Source organism: Somniosus microcephalus, unplaced genomic scaffold, assembly GCF_052327205.1.
Source record: "Somniosus microcephalus isolate GS21.2 unplaced genomic scaffold, FLI_Smic_1.0 unresolved_chr8, whole genome shotgun sequence".
NCBI classification, from domain to species: domain Eukaryota; kingdom Metazoa; phylum Chordata; class Chondrichthyes; order Squaliformes; family Somniosidae; genus Somniosus; species Somniosus microcephalus.
The window spans coordinates 14,555,954-14,579,880 of record NW_028225186.1 but is presented as its reverse complement, the minus strand read 5'-3'; the positions used below and the strand labels follow the sequence as shown (position 1 = coordinate 14,579,880).

At 46.5% G+C, this 23,927-nt stretch overlaps 1 protein-coding gene across 1 annotated transcript; it reads right to left on the bottom strand.

Annotated features, from left to right (window-relative positions):
- Positions 1-734: 734 nt before the first annotated feature.
- On the bottom strand, positions 735-1,609 carry LOC147085527 (putative G protein-coupled receptor 139). Its single transcript, XM_085979106.1, has one exon. The coding sequence runs from the start codon at positions 1,586-1,588 to the stop codon at positions 767-769; it is 822 nt and encodes a 273-aa protein (XP_085835232.1). The 5' UTR covers positions 1,589-1,609; the 3' UTR covers positions 735-766.
- Positions 1,610-23,927: the final 22,318 nt, after the last annotated feature.

Sequence of the window (23,927 nt, the reverse complement as noted above, 5' to 3'; positions counted from 1 at the left end):
TGAATTCCACAGTATCAGGGTAATTCTCTCTTGGATCCAATGTAGAGATCACGGTAAATATTTATTATAAATATATAGTGACAGAATCACAATGCGGTGTTAACACATGTGTGTGGTTATCCCTTGAGAAGAAGGGTCCTTTCACACTAACAGACAGGTGACATTTCATGGTGTATTTTTACACAGTGAGCGGCACTTTCTACGTAAGCTGGGGCAGGAGAGAATATCCGGGAAGTGGACATCCGGATTTCAGAGAGAATGTATGTTATTGGTGACAGGCTTTAAATCTGATATCTAAAGAGAGTGGGGGAGTCTCCAGGAATGTAAGTGTTTACCGGATGGCCACTGGTAATGTAAATGATTAATGGATAGTCTCTGGGAATGTAATTGTTTACCGGATCATCCCGGGGAACAAAAGTGTTTACTGAATGATCCCTGGGAATGTAAGTATTTCTCAATTATCCTTGGGAATCTAAGTTTATACCGGATTGTCCCGGAGAAAGTAAGTGTTTACGGGATGGTCTTTGAGATTGTAAGTGTTTACCGGATGTTCCCTCAGTATGTACTAGTACACTTACCTCCGATAAGTCCCATTAGATCGTACACAAATGCCTTATTCCGACGGCCCATTTTAAAGTTGGGACTCAGTCTCTCCATGGAACAGATTATTGGTCACTCTGGAATGTCCGTTTTGATGGGAGATTGGATTGAACACAATATTAGAAACAATTCAGTTCAATTGCACAAAATCCTTCAGCTCTTGCCTTTATTTAATGAATTTACCAATTAGAGTGAAGGGATATTTCACCACAATCTTGAACTGCTCTCTGAACTTAGTCTGCGTCACGGCATAAATACAAGTGTTTGTGCAGCAACTCAGGAGCTGCAGCATGAACCCCATTTCTTTCATCAATCCAGGAGACAATGCAACATCACCGAGAAAATTCCACATCCGGTTCCATATAGAATCCACCATAAACAACGCCCATAACAGTATGAAATTCCCAGAGATAACAAACAGTAAAACGATGGATTTCCTTCTGCTCTCCATCTCTGGGTCTCTGGGACTCTCCCCACTGCTGGGACCCCGGAGTCTCCTGCGGGCTCTGCTGGCCACTAAAATGTGTCTGACGGTGAAAGCATTGAACAGCAGAACCAGAACAAATGGGACTCCAGGGGTGAGAATATAATGAAGGAGTTCGATTGCTGTCCACACCTGCGAATACATAACTTCGCGTGTTAAACTGCAAAACCACGGACTATTATAAAGGTTATAATTACCGGTATACATGAAATACCAGAAAATGTCTTTTAAACAACTCAGCAAAGTCACTGTTCCCAGAACCACAGCCGCCGTTTTCTCAGTGCAATATTTACTTTTCAGCTTCTGGCAACAAATGGCCACAAATCGATCAAAGGTGAAAGTGACGGTAAACCAGACAGAACAGTCTGTGGCTGCATAAAGCAGTACGGCGTGGATATTACACATGGGGATATACAACACGAAATGAAAGTGCTTCGGATAAACGATAGGAATCTGCCTCAATATCAGATCGAAGATAACGACCAATAGATCCGCCGCTGCCATGGCCACCAGGTAGCGAGTGATACATTTGGAAAGGCCGCACTTTCCCCGAGAGAGGATCGCCATCGTCATTAAATTAACTGTAAGGAAGGAGTAAAAAGGGAAATTATACATCAGGCTGGGAGCAAAAGCCGAAGTTGGATGGAATTCTAGGGGGAAATATACAACTCTTTACCGACATTCAATAATATAATTTAATTCTATCATCTCTAGAGCTGAATATAGGGTTTGCTTTAAGAATAATCGATAACACATTGTGGAATCAATAAATTAAATGGGGAAAATACAACATGAAAGCAACCGATTTCAAATCAATGAGAGATTAAATGATAGTTCTACTTTTAGTTTAAAGCCCTGCACGAGGTAACCGGGAGTAAATGGACCGGAACCTATAAGAATCCTTCTTGTCCCGGGATCAGTCAACATTTGTAGCATTGTGATTCGCTTCTGTGCCCCAGTGTTATGGAGGGGAAGACCTACTTGGACTCCTGCTCCTCCTTAGCAGATTAATACGGTTGCTTTATATTTAGAACCCAAATGAATGTCACATCCAAGTTCAGAAAATGCAAAATTCTCATGCAACATATACAGATAATTGTATTTAAAAACACATTGATGTAATATTCAGATGCTTAGATACTAAGTACAAGTGCAGTGTAGTTATTAAGTGAACTAGGCTGTAACAAGTGCTTTGAAGATTGAGTATTATGCATTTTTGTTGAGATACACAAATAACAATGGACCATGACCTTGAATAATTTTATATACTTGACAATGTAAAGTCCCACTAAATGCATTTATTAGCATCAAAATCAGATTACTTATCCAAAAGGAAGTGTGCCGCTGAATGCTTTTGTAAAGTATCTAACAACAAATGGAAAACTTGTATCGTTGTATATTTTCAACTGTTGTTTCCAAACTCGTGCACAGCATATTAGACGAGAAAATATCAAATGACTGTCTTATCCTCAGCACCTCAGTTACATTCAGCTCGGGTCGTGTATCATAATATACAGCAAGTGGAAAGGGAGGTATACTTTGGTTCGCACTGAGATATCTACTGAACTGTGTGAGACGACTATGGGATTCAATTGCACATTCAAAGCAGAAATTGGAAAAAAAATGTAATGCCATCGGACTGAATGAACTTTTTGTGAGAATGTAAATGATCCTTGTAATCCTATTCCATCCGGCAGAAGCAGTGACACTAATGCAGAACTAGAGATGGTGGGAAAGGACACAATGACTGAAACTGAATGATTAGTTGATATTTCAGACATTAAAAGATGTTTATGTGATCAGCCAGGATTTGTTCATTTGACTCTGTGTAAGGAACCACACCGATTAGAAGGTGAAAAGTCTCCTAAACCATGAAGTCATTCCTCTGATCTCTTACAAATATTCTGTGTAGATAGCAGACTCAAATTCGTTAAATTAAGCGTCTCGTCAAGTTTCTTTGCTTGAGATGGATAAAGAAATTTAGAATCACGTTTAGAATATCTTGCTGATAGCAGCCCGGATGGGATGGGGATTGACAAGGAGAGAAGCACTGTTAAGCATTATTTACATTATTCATATCTGGGTATACAGATTATCAGAGGCACCAAGCACAGGGAGGATGTGCAAGTATTTTTATAAAAACACCCATAACGTTTCTAAAGACATAAAAAATTATAGCAGATAATAATATTAATAACTGAGTATCACAAGGTAGATAACAAGTATAATATTACAGTAATACAGGGTTTATAGAATTATTATCTGGACATAGATACCTACCAGGAACACCAAACGCAGCGAGGAGGGGGTAATAAATCTTCTGTATATCCTGAACTCTTCTCATTATTCGCAATGCTTCGAACATACTTCCAAAATAAGTTTTCAAAACCATGATTATGTCTCTGTGAGTCGCTGGTGGTATCTGTGATGGAGACAGCGCGCTGATCATATGAGGTGACAGAGTGAAGGGGGACACTTATTTAGCAGAGAGAGAAATCCCCGAGTGACATCATGCAACACTATTGAAACTGGCATTAATTACAGTCATTGAACAAACAGACTAATTGAACAATTGTCACCATACACATGACTACAACATAATCTAGTTCAAGATAGTGCACAGAGTTTTACATTGAACGTGAGAGAAGCCGAAATATTAAACGCGCCCCAAAAATACCGAGACAGAGCAGAAATAAATAAGTTTCTCTTCCTGTATTGTACTAAAAGTGATGGAAATAGGCAAGGAATAAACGAAGGAAAAAGCTGGATTGCCTGAAGCTTTACTCGGATTTATTCCACCCCAAGCCAATTGGGTATACATTTCGCAATAAACACATTTTCTTAAATGGGCAGAACATAAGAAAATATGAATTAGGAGCAGTAGTAAGCCATCGTGGGATAGCGCAGGAAACTGGAGCAGAGGTCAAAGATTAGCCCATCGAACCTGCTCCACCATTCAATGAGCTCATGGCTAATATTCGACCTCAGCGCCAATCCCTGCACAATCCCAATATCACTTGATTCCTCTATTGTCCACAAGTCTATCTATCTCAGCCTTGAATATACTCAGTGACTCAGCTTCCACAGCCCTTTGGGACAGAGAATTCCAAACTTCAGCTGCCAGACTGGGATTGTGGCAGGTGGTGAGAGAACCAACATGAGAGAATAGCCTGCTTGACCTCCTCCTCACCAATCTACCTATCTCAAATGCATCTGCCCATGGCGATATTGGTAGGACTGGCCACATGTACAATATTTGTGGAAAATAATCCTCGCCTTCTCACTGAGGATATCCTCCATCGTATCATGTGCCACTAACCTCGTGCTCAGAGGGATGAAACTAGAGAGCCAAACGATCCCACAGCCAACAGAGCAGATTATTTCAAGGCTGTCGTATTCAGTTCTGAATGTTAGTTAACAATTAAGACGTTTCCTAATAGCCCTGAAAATGTCTGCTGTTCAAGTGTATATTCATTCACCTTTTGAAATTTACTATTAAGAAATAAATAAATATTTGCATTTCTACAGCGCCTTTCTCGAACTCAGGACGTCCCAAAGCGCTTCTCAGCTAATGAAGTGCTTTTGAAGCGTAGTCACTGTTGTAATGTCGGAAACGCAGTAGCCATTTTCCGCAAAGCAAGCTCCCACAAACAGCAATGTGATAACCTTCTGATCATCTGTTTCAGTGATGTTGATTGAGAGAGAAATACTGACCAGAACACCGGGGAGAACTCTCTGCTCTTCTTGGAAATTGTGCCGTGTGAACTGTGATATCCACCTGAGAGAACTGTGTGACAAAAAGTTCTACTCTTTGCCCAATGTTTCTTTTAACAATTATCTTGTATCTGTGTCCTTTTAGTAATGACAAGGCAGCCAGTCGAAATTGTTTCGCTTTACATATTGTCTCGAGACCCATTATCATTTTGAATATTTGTGTTCAATCGCACCTTAAACTTCCCTGATGTAAGGAGAACAATCCCAGCTTCCAGTTTAGAGAGAACGTTGCTTCATATCTAACCCATTCTGTGCCTGCCCAGTTAATGCTTGGTGGGACAGTGCAGAGACAGAATCGAAGCTGGCCATGTGACCATGTCTTATCTCCAGCGGGAGGGGCTTGTGCTGCTTTGTGACCTCGATCTTGGCTGCTGTGTGATTGGCTCCTGCCTCCTGTGTGATGTCACCTAGAGACAGGTTTCCACCTCTAGTTATGGCCAATCAGTGGGATGTCAGTGTGGCGGAGCTGCAGTTGGCAGCTGACACTGGGAGTGACTTTAGTCCATATAAATAGGGGGAAGGAAAGAACAAGTCATATTACAGTAAGTAATTCATAAGAACATAAGCAATAGTAGCAGGAATAGGCCACTTGGCCCCTCGAGCCTGCTCCGCCATTCAATAAGAGCATGGTTGATCAAGGGCTCAAAGCCAATTGCCACACCGCTCCCCATAACCCTTCACTCCCTTATCTTGCAAAAAATTGTCTATCTCCACCTTAAATGTATTTCATGACCCACCCTCCACAGCTCTATGGGGCAGAGAATTCCACAAATGTATGACCCTCTGAGAGAAGATGTTCCTCCTCATCTCCGTTCTAAAAGGGCGACCCGTTATTCTGAGACTGTGGCCCCGGGTTCTAGATTTCCCCATGAGGGGAAATATCCTCTCTGCATCTACCTTGTCGTGCCCCCTCAGTAGCTTATATGTTTCGATAAGATCTCCTTTCGTTCTTCTAAATTCCAATGTATATAGGCCCAGACTGCTCAACCTTTCCTCATAAATCAAACCCCTCCTCTCTGGAATTAACCAACTGCATCATCATGAACTGCCGCCAATGCAATTCTATCCTTCCTTAAATAAGGAGACCAAAACTGTACGAAGTACTCAAGGTGCTGTCTCACCAATACCCTGTATAGTTGTAGCAAGACTTCCCTGCGTTTATACTCCAACCCCTTTGAAATAAAGTCCAAAATTCCATTTGCTTATTTCATTACTTTCTCTACCTGCATGCTAACTATTTTTGTTTCATGCACAAATAGCCCCAGCTCCCTCTGAACTGTAGCATTTTGTAATTACTCTCTATTTATATAATGGTTTAATTTTTTATTTTTCCTGCCAAGGAGGATAACCTTACACTTTCCCACATTCTACTCCATCTGCCAAATATTAGCCCACTCACCTAGCCAGTCTGTGCCTCTTTGCAGATTCTTTGTGTCCTCTGCACAGCTTGCTGTCCCACCCATTTTTGTATCATCCACAAACTTGGCTACATTACACGCTATCACTTTATCCTATTCATTAATGTAGTTTGTAAATAGCTGGGGCCCAGCTCCGATCCTTGTGGCATCCCACTCGTTACAGTTTGCCAACCAGAAAATGACCCATATATCCCTATTCTCTGCTTTCTGTAAGTTAGCCAATTCTCTATCCATGCAAATATATTACCCCCAGCTCCGTGAGCTCTTTTCTTATGCAATAACGTTTTATGTGGCACCTTATCGAATGCCTTCTGCAAATCCAAATACAGCTCATCCACTGGTTCACTCTTGTCCACCCTACTTGTTACATTCTCAAAGAACTCCAGCAAATTTGATAAACATGATCTCCCTTTCCTAAAACCATGCTGACTCTGTTTGACTGCAGTATCTTATTCGAAATGCCCTGCTACTACTTCCATAATGAAGGACTCCAGCATTTTCCCAAAGACAGATGTTAGGCTAACTGGTCTATAATTCCCTGCTTTCTGTCTCCCTCTTTTCTTAAGTAGGGGTGCTACATTAGCGGTTTTCCAATCCGCTGGGACCTCTCCAGATTCCAGGGAATTTTGGTATATTGCAACCAATGCATCCACTATCTCTGCAGCCACTTCTTTTAAGACCCTGGGATGCAGGCCATCTGGCCCAAGGGACTTGTTGTCTTTTGGTCCCATTATTTGTCCGAATACTATTTCCTTAGAGGTAGTGATAGCCTTTAGTTCCCCACTTCCAGTGGCACTTTGATTATGCATTATTTGGATGTAGTTAATGTCTTCTACATTGAAGGCAGATGCAAAATATTTGTTCAGAATCCCTGCCATTTCCCAGTTCCCCATTATTAATTCCAATCTCAGCTACTCTCTTCCTTTTATATACCTGTAGAACCTCGTACTATCTGTTTTAATATTTCTTGCCAGCTTACTCTCATAATACATCTTCTCTCTCTTTATTATTTTTTGAGTTGTCCTTTGCTGGTTTTTTTTAAAAATTCCCAATCCTCTGACATCCCACCAATCTTGGCAACATTGTGCTCCTTGGTTTTCAAATTTTTACCTTCCTTTACTTCCTTAGTTAGCCACGGATGGTGCTCCCTTCTCTTAAAAAATTTCTTTCTCACTGGACTATATTTTTGTTGAGGGTTATGAAATATCTCCTTAAATGTCCGCCACTGCATATCAAATTTCTAACAATTTAAATTGTTTTTCCAGTCCACTGTAGCCAGTTCTGCACTCATGCCATTATAATTGCCTTTGTTGAAGATCAGGACACTCTTTTGGAAAACAACTTTCCAACACTTCAACTGAATTTGAAATTCAATCATGCTATGATTACCAAATATCATTAATTACAAATATATTCAAATAAAATGTAAGCTTAGTCACGAAATAGTCCTATGATATTCCAGTTACAGATTGTAGAATTAAAATTAACTTTTGCATTATACAATTCTTGGAGTGAGCAGTATCTCAGGAATGTGGAGAGAGAGAATTCCATTGATCAGCACACCAACTGGGACTCGAGAAAATTCGCTTGATTCACAGAGCAGATCTGTTGGGACCCAGACCTCCAGTTTCAAAGGTGGGATAAAACACGAAGCATCAGCAATGATTGTAAAGGTGAGGAACTTTACTGAGATTCCAGTCAGTCCAGGATTTTGCCGAGGGGAGTACCTAACCAGCTACTGCAAGCTTCTTCGAAAGATGACATAAGGCACGGCCTATGATGTGGCAAGTTCAATATAGCTTAACTCGTATGTAAAGCTAGCCCTTACCTCATCTGGGAGTTCTTGACATTTAAATGTAGAGGGTTTGTTATTCATTATTCATCCCATGCCCCATTGAGCTGGTATGCTTCATTGGGGTTGTACTGCATTGCACACATTCTGTATCTGATTAGGATTTATTTGATAGAGCAATTTAGAGCAAGCTTCACTCAGTATCTAACCCGTACTGCACATGACCTGAAAATGTTAGATGAGACAGTGTATAGGGAGCTTTACTCTGTATCTAACCCCCTGCTGTAACTGCTCTGGGAGTGTGTGATGGGACGGTGTAGAGGGAGAGTAATTCTTTATTTAACCCTTGCTATACCTACACTGGGAATGTTTGATGGGACTGTGCAGAGGGAGCTTTACTCTGTAACTAACTCATGCTGTACCTGACCTGTGAGTGTTTGATGGAACAGTGTAGAGGGAGCTTTACTCTGTATCTAACCTGCGCTGTACCTGGCCTGGGAGTGTTTGATGGGACAGTGCAGAGGGAGCTTTACTTTGTATCTAAACTAGTGGAGCAGCCCTGGGCGTGCTTGTTGAGGCAGTGTAGAGGGAGATTTACTCTTTATCTGACTGAGACTGACTGAGCCCTTCATTGTCCATTACTTTCACGTACCCAGCACTGGCCTGAAATAAGATAAATGCTGCACCCTCGCAGAGATCAGCATGAGGTCACGAAACATCCCAATCATAGAAGTTTACCCTGGGATGGTGAAGCACCAACTCCGCAGGTACATGGGAAACCTGCAGAGTTGAGCCCCTTTCCACGCCCATTCTACTTTATCCCTTCCTCAGAGTACTGTTGAACTATCTGTGCGTTTGACATCAAGGCTGAGGAATTTCCCAACATTAATCTCTTCAATTCTTTTATTTCTGCTCATCATTGAAGATCAGGACAAGCCTTCAGATGTCTTGCATTTCCTGACAGCGCATTTCCAGGACTGTACAAGAGACAGGAGAATGACGCCAAAGGGTTAGGACATGTGCAGTCACAGTCACAAGAAATCACCATGCCCACACCTGTTGCTGTGGCAGATCGAGAAATGCTGAAGTTCCCCCGCAGTCGAAGTAAACACCAGCTCTGCTCTAGAGGCAGTCAGCAACTCGATACAAGAGATGGTGAAGGAAATAATCAGAAAATGTACAGTTTAACGATCTGGAATCTGAACAAATGAGGATCCTCAGATAATTGCATGTCCATACCGGATACATCATGTAAAATGTTTTTGTCCACAATTAATGCAGACTGCCTGCAGGTCAGGAGGAGTAACAGACAATGCCAGATTAACACATAAGAAGCCTCTCACAATGGTATGGGAATCCGAACAGGACAATGATAAATAGCACTGATGTACTGATCTGAAGGCGGTGAAATTTGACCCTGCAGGAAGGAAGGGAGAAAAGATGGAAGGTAGGTGCTAATGTGTAATAAGCGGGACAACGAAGAACGAATGTGCTGTGCCAGGGACTGACCCGGAGGATGAACATTCCTCACTCTCATATACTTTCCCACCGCTGCTTATGGAGTGGGATGGCCCCATTAGAAGGGCTTACTTGTTTCTAACATCCAATTTGATTAAACTCAGTTTATTGTTATGTTCACTCCAGAGGCCGATGGTACAGAGTTGACCAATGCACCGACATTAATATCACTGAATTCCCCCACCAGCAACATTATGGGGTCACCATGACCAGAAGTTTAACTGGACCAGCCACATAAATACTGCGGCTAAAAGACCAGATCAGACGTTGGTATTCTGCTGCGAGTGTCTCACTTTGTTACTCCCCAAAGCCTTTTAATCTTATATAAGGCACAAGTCAGGAGTGTGATGGAATACGCTCCACTTGCCTGGATGAGTGCAGCTCCAACAACACTCAAGAAGCTCGGCGTCATCCAGGACAAAGCAGCCTGCCCGATGTGCAACTCATCCTCCACACTAAGCATTACCTCCCTTCACCACCGGCGCACCGTTGCTGCAGTGTGGACCATCTACAAGATGCACTGCAGTATCTCGCCAAGGTTTCTTTGGCCGCATCTCCCAAACTTGTGATCTACCACCAAGAAGTACAAGGGCACGCGGGGCATGGGAACACCATCACCTCCAAGTCCCCCTCCAAGCTACACACTACACTGACTTGGAAGTATATCACTGTTCCTTCATAGTCAACGGGTCAAAATCCTGGAACTCCCTCCCTAGGGAGTATCTTCACTACTCAGACTACAGCGTTTCAAGAAGGAGGCTCACACCACCTTCTCAAGGGCAACTAGGGTTTGGCAATAAATGCTGGCCTTGCCAGCGATGCCTACATCCCAGGAACGAATAATAAAAAAGTAGCCATTCAGCCCCTCGAGTCCGTTACATTAGAAACAGGATTAGGCCATTCTGCCCCTCGAGCCTGTTACATTAGGATAAGGAGGAGGCCCTTTAGCTTATCAAGCCTGTTACACAGGACCAGGAGGAGGACATACAGCCCCTCGAGCCTGGTACATTAGGAACAGAAGGAGGCCATTCAGTCCCTTCAACCTTGTTACATAGGAACAGAATTGGGCGTTCAGCGACTGCAGCCTGTTAGATAGCCACAGGAGGAGGCCGTTCAGTCCCACGAACTGGTTATATTAGGAATAGGAGGAGGCCATTCAGTCCCGCTAACATGTTACATTAAGAAAAGGAGGAGGCCACTCAGCCCCTCGAGGCAGTTACACACCAACAGGGGGAGGCCATGCAGCCCGTCGGGCCTCTTAGATTAGTAACATGAGGAGATAATTCATCCGCTCGACCCTGTTACATAAGGACTAGGAGGAGGCCATTCAGGTCCTTGAGCCTGTTACACAGCAACAAGAGGAGAGCATTCAGCCCATCGAGCCTTTTAAATTAGGGACAGGATGAGGTCATTCAACCTCTCGATCCTGTTTCATTAGGAACAGGATTGGCCATTTTACTCCTCAATTCTGTGACGCAGGAGCAGGAGGAGGCCAAACAATCGCTAGATTCGGTTACATTAGGAACGGGAGGAGGTCATTCAGCCTCTCTACGGATAAAGGAGGAGGTCATTCAGCCCCCTGAGTTTCATATATTAAGTAAATGAGTTGGCCTGCTGTCCTCACGAGTCTGTTACATTTGGAATAGTTGGAGGCCAGTCAGCCGTTTAAGCCTGTTCCACATATACAGTAGGAGGCCATTCATCTGCTCGCGCTTTTTACACGAGAAAAGGAGGAGGCCATTCGGCTCCAAGATCATGTTACATAGAAACCGAATACTGAGTATTGGTGAGGGCGAATGGTCCTCTAGGGAGCACAGCCAGAGCCAAATACATGTCACTAGGGGTGGCTGAGCTGTACAGCGTTGGGAAGGGGAGCGAGGGGAGGAGGAAGATCGGGAAATCAATAGCAATAGAAGATTCGATATTTAGGGGAACAGACCGGCGTTCTTGTAGCTGTAAGCGTCATTTCAGCATGGTATCATGCCGCGCTGGGGCCATGGCCAAGGATGTTGCTGAGCGGCTGCAGAACATTCTGAGTGGGTAGGGTTAACAGCCTGATATCGTGGTCCATATCGGTATCAATGAAATAGGTAGCAGGAGGGATGAGGTCCTGAAAGCTGATTATAGGGAGGTAGGGAAGAGATTAAAAAGCAGGACCTCAAATGTTGAAATCTTCTGATTACTCCTGTTGCCAATTGTTAGTGCATATGCTAATTGGCGGATTGAGCAGATGAATGCGTGGCTGGAGAGATGGTGCAGGAGGGAGGCCTTCACTTTCCTGGGACATTCGTACCGCCGATTCTGGGGGAGGTAGGACCTGTACAGGCCAGACGGGTGGCATCTCAACAGACCTGGGATCAATGCCCTCAGGGGGGTGGGGCGGTTGCTAGCGTTGTTGGGGAGGGTTGAAACTGATTGGGCAGGTGGGTAGGCACCAGACTGTAGCATTAGAAAGGAAAAACAAGGATGGGGAGAGACAGATAGCACTAGAGTAAGAAATACTACGGTATTAGCTGGGGTCAGACCAAGAGAGAATACAAAAAGTCCTAAGATAGCTATATAGTGCATGTGTATAAATGCTTGAACCGTGGTAAATAAGGCTGGGGAGCTGCAGGCGCAAATAGCCACGTTGAAATATAATGTCATGGCCAAAACAGTGACCTGGATCAGAAAAGGGCAGGATTAGACCCTAAATAATTCTGGATATAAGTTGTTCAGGAAAGCCAGGGAAGGGAAGAAAGGAGGCGGGGTGGCAGTATTTGACAAGGCTAAAGTTACAGTGCTGGAGAGAGAGGATGTCCTGGAGGGGTCAAGGAAAGAATCTATATGGCTAGAGTTGAGAAACAATAGAGGTGCCATTACTGTCCTAGCTGCTTTCTACAGGCCACAAATTATAGGGAAGGATATAGAGGAGCAACGTGGGAGGGAAATTGCAGAGGTGCAAGAAATGTAGCGTAGTAATGGAAGACTTCAGTTACGTAAAATAGACTGGGTTCGTAATAGTGTAAACGGCAGGGAAGTGGAAGAATTTCTGAAATGCCTTCAAGAGAACTTTCTTGACCAGTATGTTTCCAGCACAATGAGGAAGAAGCCTTTGCTTGATCCGGTTATGGAGAATAAGGTGCAGCACGTGGAGCAAGGGTCAGTAGGGGAACAGTGATCATAGTAGCAGAAGGTTTAGATTAGCTATGGAAAACGACCGGGAGCAATCTATACTAAAAATATTCAATTGGAAGAAAGCCAGCTTCGGTGGTTTGAGAATTGACCAGGCCAGGGATAATTGGAATGACTGATTGGCAGGCAAAATGGCTAGCATATATAGAATTAAAATATAATTTACAACTAATAATCATTACTTTAAGGCATTAAATACCCCACAGGAAAAGTGGTCCAACCGTGGATAACAAGAGAATTTAAAGAAAGCATTAGTTCAAAGAAAGCAGCTTAAAAATGTTGCAAAAGGAGCAGTAAGTCTGACAATTGGGAGGATTTTAGAACTGAGTAAAGCAGGACAAAGCAATTGATAAAGAAAGGGAAAATAGAATATGAGAGAAAACTAGCGAGTGACATAAATCAGACTGCAGAAGCTTCAATAGTTATGTAAAAATGTAAAGATTAGCAAAAGTAATCGTGGGTCCCTTACAGGCTGAGAGAGGAGAAATTATAAAGGGGAATAAGGAAATGGCAGCGAAATTAATCAAATACTATGTGTCTGTTTCATGGAAGAAGATGGAAAAAAAAACTCACCGGAAATTGTGGAAAACCGAGTGACTGGCGAGGATGTGAAACTCAAAGAAATTTGTATCAGTAAAAAAATAGTCCTGGAGAAATTAATGGGACTGAAAGGCGATAAATCCTCTGCACCTGATGGCCTATATCCCAGCGTTTTGAAAGAGCTGGCTATAGAGACAATGGGTGCATTGGTTGTCATTTACCAAAGTACCATACATTCAAGAACGTTTCTCGTGGATTGGAAGGTCGCAAAGGTAACTCCACTCTTTAAGAAAGGAGGTTGAGAGAAAACGGGGTACTACAGACCAGTTAGCCTGACATTAGTAGTAGGGAAAATGCTACATTCTATTACTGAGGACGTGGTAACAGTGCACTTAGAAAATAATAATAGGATTGGGCAGAGTGATAACAGAATTATGAAAGTGAAATCGTGTTTCATGAATCTGTTAAATGTTTTTTGAGGTTGTAACTTGCAGAATAGATAAGGGGGAACTAGTGTATGTGGCATATTTGGATTTGCACAAGGCATTCGATAAAGTGCCACACAAGAGGTTATGAAACAAAATTAGTGCTCATGGGATTGCTGTAATATATTACCATGGATGGAGGGTTTGTGAAAGCACAGAAAACAGAGAGTAGGAATGAACGGGTCATTTGGCAGGTTGTAACTAGCGGGGTAACGCAAGGGTCAGAGCTTGGGCCTCAGCTATTCAGAATCTACATCAATGATTTGGATGAGGGGACCAAATGTAATATATCCACTTTTGCTGATATTAAAGCTGGTTGGAAATATATGTTGTGAGGAGAATGCAAGGAGTGTTCAAGGGGATATAGACAGGTTAAATAAGATGGAAAATGGAATAAAATGCGGAGAAATATGAAGTTATCCAATTTGGTAGAAAAATGGAAAAGCAGAGTATTTTGAAATGGTGAGAGATTGGGAATAGTTGTTGTTCAGAAGGACATGGGTGTCCTTGTACACGAATGAGCGAAAGTTAACATGTAGGTTCAGCAAGCAATTAAGAAAGGAAATGCTATGTTGACATTTATTACAAGAGGATTTGAGTATTCGAGTAAAGTCGACTTACTGTAATTATATAGGGCCCTGGAGTGACAACACCAGGAGTATTGTGTACAGTTTAGGACTCCTTACCGCAGGAAGGATATACTTACCATAGAGGGAGTGCACCTAAGGTTCACCAGACTGGTTCCTGGGACGGATGGATTATTCTATGAGAAGAGATTGAGCAGAGCAAGGCCGATTTTCTCTTGTGCTTAGAAGAATGAGAGGTGATCTCATCGAATCAATACAAAATTCTTACAGGACTTGACAGGGTAGATACAGGGAGGAAGATTCCACAAGCTGGGGAGTCCAGAACTAGCGGTCACCGTCTCAGAATAAGGGGTCAGACAGCAAGGAATGAGTTCAGCATAAATGTTTTCACTCAGAGGGTGGTAAATGTTTGGAATTCTCTAGCCAAGAGGACTGTGGAGGTTCATTCTTTGAGCATATTCAAGACAGTGATTGATAGATTTTTGAATATTAAGGGTATCAAGGGATATAAGGATAGTGCAGGAAAGTGCAGTTGATTTGTATCATCTGGTAATTTGTCAACAATACACTGGCTTCCTTCATCGAATGCATTAATATAGATTGAGAATAGTTCTGCCCCGTATGGCACCCGACTAGTTACTGATTGCCATCCTGAAAATGACCCACTTATCCCGACTCTCTGTTTTCTGTTAGTAAGCCAATTCTCTGTCCAATCTAATATATTACCCCAACACCATGAGCTCTTATTTTATGCAGTAACGCTTTAGGTGGCACCTTTTCGAATGCCTCTTGGAAATCCAAATATAATACATCCAAAGAGAAAAGAAATACTCACCACCATTCACTTACCTGCTTACCTGTGGCGTCAGACTTTTATTTTTTTGTTGTTGAATTCGAGTCTCGGTGCTCCTCCCCCTCTGGCTCTGCTCTGACGTCTCCTCACACCGCGGACTTTATTCTGCTCCTGTTGCCGCTCCGGGTCCGACCAGGTCCACTAAAAACTAAGGAAAGCATTGGCAGTAGCAGGTAGTAGCACACAGCCACTCACCCTGCAAAACGCTGTCAGGTACGAATGACTGGAGATGATCCCTTTAAATATTGTCGCTGGAGCCTGCTTTCTGTTGCTGCTCATCAGCTCAAGCTGTCGTTGCTTTCTCGTTGGGAGTTCGGGCTTCAAATGGGCGTTGCTTATTCACTGGAGTCATGCTCTCCATGATTGCCATGTCCCCGGCACTCGAGTTAAGTGGCAGTGCTGTCAGCTTGAGGGATATGGCGTGCGGTGCTGGACACAGCACCAGGTGTCATTGGAGCACTCAGCGACGTTTTTGCACCATCTCCTGGCGCTATGTGTGACACTAAACAAACAAACTGTTCCCCCATTAAAATTCAACAACACTGTTTAACATAATCTCAATTTATGCAAAAATTATTTCCACAAGATTTTTCTGATATAAACTAGAATTAGTGAACTGTATAAACAAGAATTGGATTTGGTCTGTCATAACCCAATTTCCCCGGCAAATGGGCCCCGTTTAATGCAGAAATCATGGCCTAAATAGGAATGCGATCACCACTTTGTGCTTAAATAGATCGGCGCCTGTGCTATCTATATCCAACGAGTTCCCCCACCGATTGAACTGACGATGCGTGACTCAGTGTGTTCCAGACCCTACCACCCTCTGGGTGAAAGAGGTTCTCCTCAACTCCCCTCTCAACCTCCGGCCAATTACCTTAAATCTATGCCCTTGGTTATTGACCCTTCTGCTAAGGGAAATAGGTCCTTCCTGTCCACTCTATCTGGGCCCCACATAATTTTATGCAGCTCAATTAGGTCTCCCTTCAGCCTCCTCTGTTCCAAAGAAAACAACCCCAGCCTATCCAATCTTTCCGCATATCAAAAATTCCCCAGCCCAGGCAACATCCTCGTAAATCCCCTCCGCACCCTTTATAGTGCAATCACATCCTTCCTGAAATGTGGTGACCAGAACTGCACACAGTATTCTAGCTGCAGCCTAACTAGTGTTTTATACAGTTCAAGCATAACCTCCCTGGTGGTAGAGGCAGAAACCCTCATCACATTTAAGAAGTACTTGGATTTGCACTTGAAGTGCCGTAAGCTACAGGGCTATGGACCAAGAGCTGGAATGTGGGATTAGGGTGGATTGCTCTTTGTCGGCCGGCATGGACAAGATGGGCCGAATAGCCTCCTTCTGTGCTGTAAATTTCGATGATTCTATGATAAGGACACACGGGTGCGTTATATCCAGACTTGTCATTTGCCGCTTCATCCGTTGTTGAATAAATTCACTCAAGTGTCAACCGTGGTTCAGTGGGCAGCACTATTTCCTCTGCATCAGAAGGGAGGGCGTTCAAGTCCCCACTGCAGAGAGGTGAGCCCATAATCCAGGCCGGGACTCCCAGTAATGGCATCTACCCCACAACATGGCTGATTGCCCCGGTATGTCTAATCCACAAAGAAACGGATAAATCACTCTCCCATCATTCCCCTCCCAATCTACAGTGAAGTGATGGAAGGAGTCATCAGCAGTGGCATCAATCATAAACCGCTCACCATTAATCTGGTTAATAATGTCCTGCTTACCGATGTCCTGCTCACCAGCCCTCACTTCGTGATCTGCCCAGAATCACCACGGCTCCAAAATAGGAACTTCCATTTCAGGAACGGCTTTGAACACAGTGAAACGACCCCAGGCAGTTAACAGGCAAAAAAGACCAGAGCCCAGTCGAAGAAGATATTAGGAGGGGTGACAAAAGGCTGGGTTGAAAGCGGTGGGTTTTAGAGGAGGAGCGGGTGGTGGAGAGCCGTAGGGAATTAGGGAGGGGATCCCAGAGTGTGGGCCCTAGTCGGCTGAAAGCATGGCCGCCAATAGTGGGATGATGGGAGGTCTGGAGTGGGGAGGTTTGCAAGAGTCGGAGGGTTGGAGGAGGTGACAGAGATAGGGAGGTAAGAGGGAGTTTAACATAAAGATGAGAATTTTAAAATCGAGGTATTGCCAGCCTGGGAGGAAACGTAGATCATCGAGTGCAGGGGGTGGCGGGTGAGCGGGACTTTGTGTGTGTCAGGATACGGACAAAATTGGTAGAGCTCAAGTTTAAAGAGGGTGGAACATAAGAACATAAGAAATAGGAGCAAGAGTTGGCCATTCGGCCCCTCGAGCTTGCTCCACCATTCAATGAGATCATGGCTGATCTTCTGCCTCCACTCCATTCACCGACCCTATCGCCATATCCCTTGATGCCTTTACTTGTCAAAAATCTATCGACTTCTCTTTTGATTATAACCAAAAATTGAGCCTCCACAGCCCTCTGGGGTAGAGAATTCCAAAAATTCACCTCTGTGTGAAGAAATTTCTTCTCATCTCAGTCCTGAATGGCCTATGATTTATCCTGAGGCTGTGGCCCCTGGTTCTTGATTCCCCAGCCAAGGGTAACATTCTCCCAGCATCCACCCTAGCAAGCCCTGTAATAATTGTGTAAGCTTCAATGAGATCCCCTCTCATTCTTCTGAATTCAAGAGAATACAGGCCTAGGCTACTCAATCTCTTCTCATACGACAGTCCCGTCATCCCAGGAATCAATCTCGTGAACCTTCATTGCACTCCCTCTAGTGCATGTATATCCTTCCTTAGGTAAGGAAGATGGGAGGCCGGCCAAGAGAGCATTGGAATAGGCGAGTCTAGAAGTAACAAAGGCATCGATGAGGGTTTCAGCAGCTGATAAGCTGAGGCAGGGGCGGAGTCGGGCAATGTTAGAGGTGTGGTCGGAAGTTCACCTTCGGATTGACTAGGACGCCGAGGTTGCGAACAGTCTGGATCAGCCTCAGACAGTGGCCATGGGCAAGGCTGGAGACAGTAGCTACTGAAAAGCGTTTGTGGAGTGGACCAAAGACAGTGGCTTTGGTCTTCGCAATATTTAATCGGCGGAAATTTCTGCTCATCCAGAACTGGATGTCAACATGACAAATCATAGACAGTGTAGAGGTCGAGAGAGGTGGTGGTGATGTCAGCGCACATGTGGAACCTGACACTGTGTTTTTGGATGATGTTTCCGAGGGGCAGCATGTAGATGAGAAATAGCAGGGGGCCAAGGATAGACCCTCGGGGGACACCAGAGGTGACGGTGCAGGAGCAGGAAGAGAAGCCATTACAGGAGATTCTCTGGCTACGATTGGATTGGTAAGGGTGGAACCAGGAGCGGGTGTAAGGGGTTTCTTAGATCGCAGAATTATCTCTCTCTCTTTCTCCAGAGGCCTCTCTCTCTTGCACAGTAAACTTTCGAGTAGTTCGACCCACTCCCCCTTAGATTCTATACACTGGTATTTAAGGCAGGAACTACAATGCAGAGAATACTCTATAGACCAGGTTTAATGAAACCAAATAAAATTTTATTGCACAGAGAAAGAAATCAAACTGCAAGCCAACAAGGTACATGGGAGGGAAAAACAAATCATAATACAATAGCAACTAAGATATATACAGGCATATTGTACTTTACAAACGTCATCACGAAATGGAGAAACACACGGAACATCGAGGGACAACAACTTATAATTAATTACCCCTTAAATGCCCACACCCTAAACCTATCTAGATCAGATTATGAGGGGCCAGAAACATGCTCACCAATCCCAGTTAGAAACATAGAGGTTTTGAAGTCTGCGTTTTGATCCTCTCAGGCGTCCTGTCTCCACGTGGTCAGCGGAACGCAGCGGGCTGTGACATACTATTCTCTCCATCGAGGTGATGGACTCGGACAGGCTGGATGTCACCAGGCCTGGACGTCGGTGTGGGCGAGATCAACTATTTGACCATTTTCATATAGGTCTCTTCCTGTCTCGTCAGCGTCCTGGGGTTGGCCGATGATATCCCGACAGTTACCCCGGGGCTAGATGTTGACTTGATCTCCCTCTCAAACCTCGATCCTCTGTCGCCTTCACTCGAACTCTGCACTGATGAAGCTGATGCTCTTCAATGGTTACCGTAAAGGGTTGGCGTTTTCGATGGCTGGCGATGTTCTCCCTTTTTTTCCTTTGCTACTCCGGGTCCCCAGATATACTTCTCAAAGAGGCCTTTATCTCCCTCCAGATCAAGGTTAGACTTTGTTCAACTTTTAGCGGGCTTGTGGCACAGCGGGGTAGTTATTATGTTTTAAACTACTTTGGGATGGACGGTAACGGTCATCTCTGGTCTGGAATGACCCTGTATTGTTTTTAATGTCCTCTTGATGTCTTTAACGGTTCTTGATGTTCCCCCGATGAATTTGAAACTGTTTTCATTTGTCTGGGTAAACATTTAGATGGCCTTTATCTACAGGCCAATCTGACGGGATCCGCATCCAATCCATATATATGTGGTTCTGTCTGGTTTCGTTTTCTCTGAAACGGCCTTCCGGAACTTACTGTGGCCTGAATCCACAGAGGCTGTCTGGGGACTGCAGGAACCATTTTAAAGTGTCCCAAAAAGCTGGTCACGGGGTCTGGCGGCCATTTTGTGTGTCCCCATTTCTGGGCTTCTTTTAAAACAGTCTTTAAAGTTAAGGCCTTTTCTGCCAATACACCCTATATGACAATGTTCAAATTTTGCGAATCTTACAGTGGCATTCCCACCCAGCTGGACGGGAGTGGAGAGACGTTGGAGGAGGATAGTGTGGTCAACCGTCTCAAAGGCTGCAGACCGGTTGAGATGGACAAGGAGGGACAGTGCACGATGGTCCCACTCACAGAGGATGCCATTTGTGACTTTGTGGGGCCGTTTTAGTGCTGTGGGAGGGGCGGAAACCTGATTGGGGAGATTCAAACATGGAGTTGCGGGAAAGATGGGCATGGATATCGGAGGCGACAACATGTTCAAGACCTCAGCCCATCAGTTTTAGCTGCTTCATCAATGACCTTCCCTCTGTCAGAAAGCGATGATTCTATTGATCAGCTTCTTTCACAAACTCCTCCAATAATGCAGCAACTCAGAGCCTCTCAGTGCGAGTCGTGGCACAGTGGGTCTCCCTCAATCGCCTGTGAGTCAGGAGGGTCCACGCCAGAGGACTGAGCCCATGACAATAGAATGGGAGAGAGCTGGAGCGAGCGGGGGAGTGCGGCAGTGAGCGAGAGCTGGAGCGAGCGGGGGAGGGCGGGAGTGAGCGGGGGAGCTGGAGTGAGGGGGAGTGAGCGGGAGAGCTGGAGTGAGTGTGGGAGTGAGAGGGAGAGCTGGAGTGAGTGTGGGAGTGAGAGGGAGAGCTGGAGTGAGTGTAGGAGTGAGCGGGAGAGCTGGAGTGAGTGCGGGAGTGAGCGGGAGAGCTGGAGTGAGTGGGAGTGAGCAGGAGAGCTGGAGTGAGTGTGGGAGTGAGAGGGAGAGCTGGAGTGAGTGTAGGAGTGAGCGGGAGAGCTGGAGTGAGTGTGGGAGTGAGCGGGAGAGCTGGAGTGAGTGTGGGAGTGAGTGGGAGAGCTGGAGCGAGCGGGGGAGTGCGGGAGTGAGTGGGAGAGCTGGAGTGAGTGGGAGTGAGCGGGAGAGCTGGAGTGCATGTGGGAGTGAGCGGGAAAGCTGGAGTGAGTGTGGGAGTGAGCAGGAAAGCTCGAGTGAGTGTGGGATTGAGCAGGAGAGCTGGATTGAGTGAGGGAGTGAGCGGGAGAGCTGGAGTGAGTGCGGGAGTGAGCGGGAGAGCTGGAGTGAGTGTGGGAGTGAGCGGGATTGCTGGAGTCAGTGTGGGAGTGAGCGGGAGAGCTGGAGTGAGTGTGGGAGTGAGCGGGAGAGATGGATTGAGTAGGAGTGAGTGGGAGAGCGGGAGTGAGTGTGGGAGAGAGCGGGAGAGCTGGAGTCAGTGTGGGAGTGAGCGGGAGAGCTGGAGTGAGTGTGGGAGTGAGTGGGAGAGCTGGAGTGAGTAGGAGTGAGTGGGAGAGCGGGTGTGAGTGTGGGAGTGAGCGGGAGTGCTGGAGTGTGTGCGGGAGTGAGCGGGAGAGCTGGAATGAGTGTGGTAGTGAGCGGGAGAGCTGGAGTGAGTGTGGGAGTGAGCGGGAGAGCTTGAGTGACAGTGGGAGTGAGCGGGAGGGCTGGAGTGTGTGTGGGAGTGAGCGGGAGAGCTGGAGTGAGTGCGGGAGTGAGCGGGAGAGCTGGAGTGAGTGTGGGAGTGAGCGGGAGAGCTGGAGTGAGTGCGGGAGTAGGCGGGAGATCTGGAGTGAGTATGGGAGTGAGCGGGAGAGCTGGAGTGGGTGCGGGAGTGAGCGGGAGAGCTGGAATGAGTGTGGGAGTGAGCGGCAGAGCTGGAGTGAGTGCGTGAGTGAGCGGGAGAGCTGGAGTGAGTGTGGGAGTGAGCGGGAGAGCTGGAGTGAGTGTGGGAGTGAGCGGAAGAGCTGGAGTGAGTGCGGGAGTGAGCGGGAGAGCTGAAGTGAGTGTGGGAGTGAGCAGGAGAGCTGGAGTGAGTGAGGGAGTGAGCGGGAGTGTTGGAGTGAGTGTGGGAGTGAGCGGGAGAGTTGGAGTGAGTGCGGGAGTGAGCGGGAGAGCTGGAGTGAATGTGGGAGTGAGCAGGAGATCTGGAGTGAGTGCGGGAGTGAGCTGGAGAGCTGAAGTGAGTGTGGGAGTGAGCGGGAGAGCTGGAGTGAGTGTGGGAGTGAGCGGGAGTGCTGGAGTGAGTGTGGGAGTGAGCGGGAGAGCTGGAGTGAGTGGGAGTGAGCAGGAGAGCTGGAGTGAGTGTGGGAGTGAGCGGGATAGCTGGAGTGAGTGTGGGAGTGGGCGGGAGGGCTGGAGTGTGTGTGGGAGTGAGCGGGAGAGCTGGAGTGAGTGCAGGAGTGAGTGGGAGAGCTGGAGTCAGTGTGGGAGTGGCGGGAGAGCTTGAGTGAGTGTGGGAGTGAGTGGGAGAGCTGGAGCGTGTGTGGGATGAATGGGAGAGCTGGAGTGAGTGTGGGAGTGGGCGGGAGAGCTGGAGTGAGTGTGGGAGTGAGCGGGAGAGCTGGAGTGAGTGTGGGAGTGGGCGGGAGAGCTGGAGTGAGTGTGGGAGTGAGCGGGAGAGCTGGAGTGAGTGTGGGAGTGAACGAGAGAGCTGGAGTGAGTGTGGGAGTGAGCGGGAGAGCTGGAGTGAGTGTCAGAGTGAGCGGGAGAGCTGGAGTGAGTGTGGGAGTGAGCGGGAGTGCTGGAGTGAGTGAGGGAGTGAGCGGGAGAGCTGGAGTGAGTGTGGGAGTGGGTGGGAGAGCTGGAGTGTGTGCGGGAGTGAGCGGGAGAGCTGGAGTGAGTGTGGGAGTGGGCGGGAGAGCTGGAGTGCGTGTGGGAGTGAGCGGGAGAGCTGGAGTGAGTGTGGAAGTGAGCGGGAGAGCTGGAGTGTGTGTGGGAGTGAGCGGGAGAGCTGGAGTGAGTGTGGGAGTGAGCGGGAAAGCTGGAGTGAGTGTGCGAGTGAGCGGGAGAGCTGGAGTGAGTATGGGAGTGAGCGGGAGAGCTGGAGTGAGTGTGGGAGTGTGCGGGGGAGCTGGAGTGAGTGTGGGAGTGAGCAGGAGAGATGGAGTGAGTGCGGGAGAGAGCGGGAGAGCTGGAGTGCGTGTGGGAGTGAGCGGGAGAGCTAGAGTGAGTGGGGGAGTGAGCGGGAGAGCTGGAGTGACTGTGGGAGTGAGTGGGAGAGCTGGAGTGTGTGTGGGAGTGAGCGGGAGAGCTGGAGTGAGTTGGGGAGTGAGCGGGAGAGCTGGAGTGAGTGTGGGAGTGAGTGGGAGAGCTGGAGTGATTGCTGGAGTGAGTGGGAGAGCTGGAATAATTGTGGGAGTGAGTGGGAGGGCTGGAGTGAGTGTGGGAGTGAGCGGGAGAGCGGGAGTGAGTGTGGGAGTGAGTGGGCGAGTCGGGGGGGCGAGCAGGAGTGCATGTGAGGGTGCTGGAGAGTGCGGGAGAGTGCAAAAGTGATGATGATCAGCCATGATCTTATTGAATTGGTGAACAGACTCGAGGGGCCGTCTGCCCTACTCCTCTTCCGAATTCTTATGTTCTTATGAGTGAGCTGGAGTGGGCTGGAGAGTGCTGGGTGAGCTGGAGTGAGCGGGAGTCAGGCGGTCCCATTTACAGCACTATTCTCACTCGATATTTGCATTCAGGAAATGACCTTCTGTCCTTCAAACGCTGCACTAACTGACTCGAAACTAACGCTTTGTACAACACATAAAATCAATAGGAAAATCCTGACCTTGAGCTATTTTAAACGAGGTGCAGAGCGTGTGGGTTTAGTTCTCTGCATGGCAAACAGACCCACCAGAATCACACACCACCCACAGTCCAACTCCGCTAACAGTCGTTTCCACACCCTGACCTTCCCCAGCCCACCAGCTTTAAAATCCATTCTAGGTACGCCCCTCAACTGTACACCCCATCCCAACCCTCACCTGTATACCTGCAGCCCAGACCTCACATTTACACCCACAGCCCACCCCTAATCTCTACACCCCCAGCCCAACCTTCACCTGTACACCCCAGCCCACCCCTCACCTGTACACCCGCAGCCCACCCCTCACCTGTACACTCCCAGCCCAACCCTCACCTATACACCACAGCCCACCCCTCACCTGTACACCCCCAG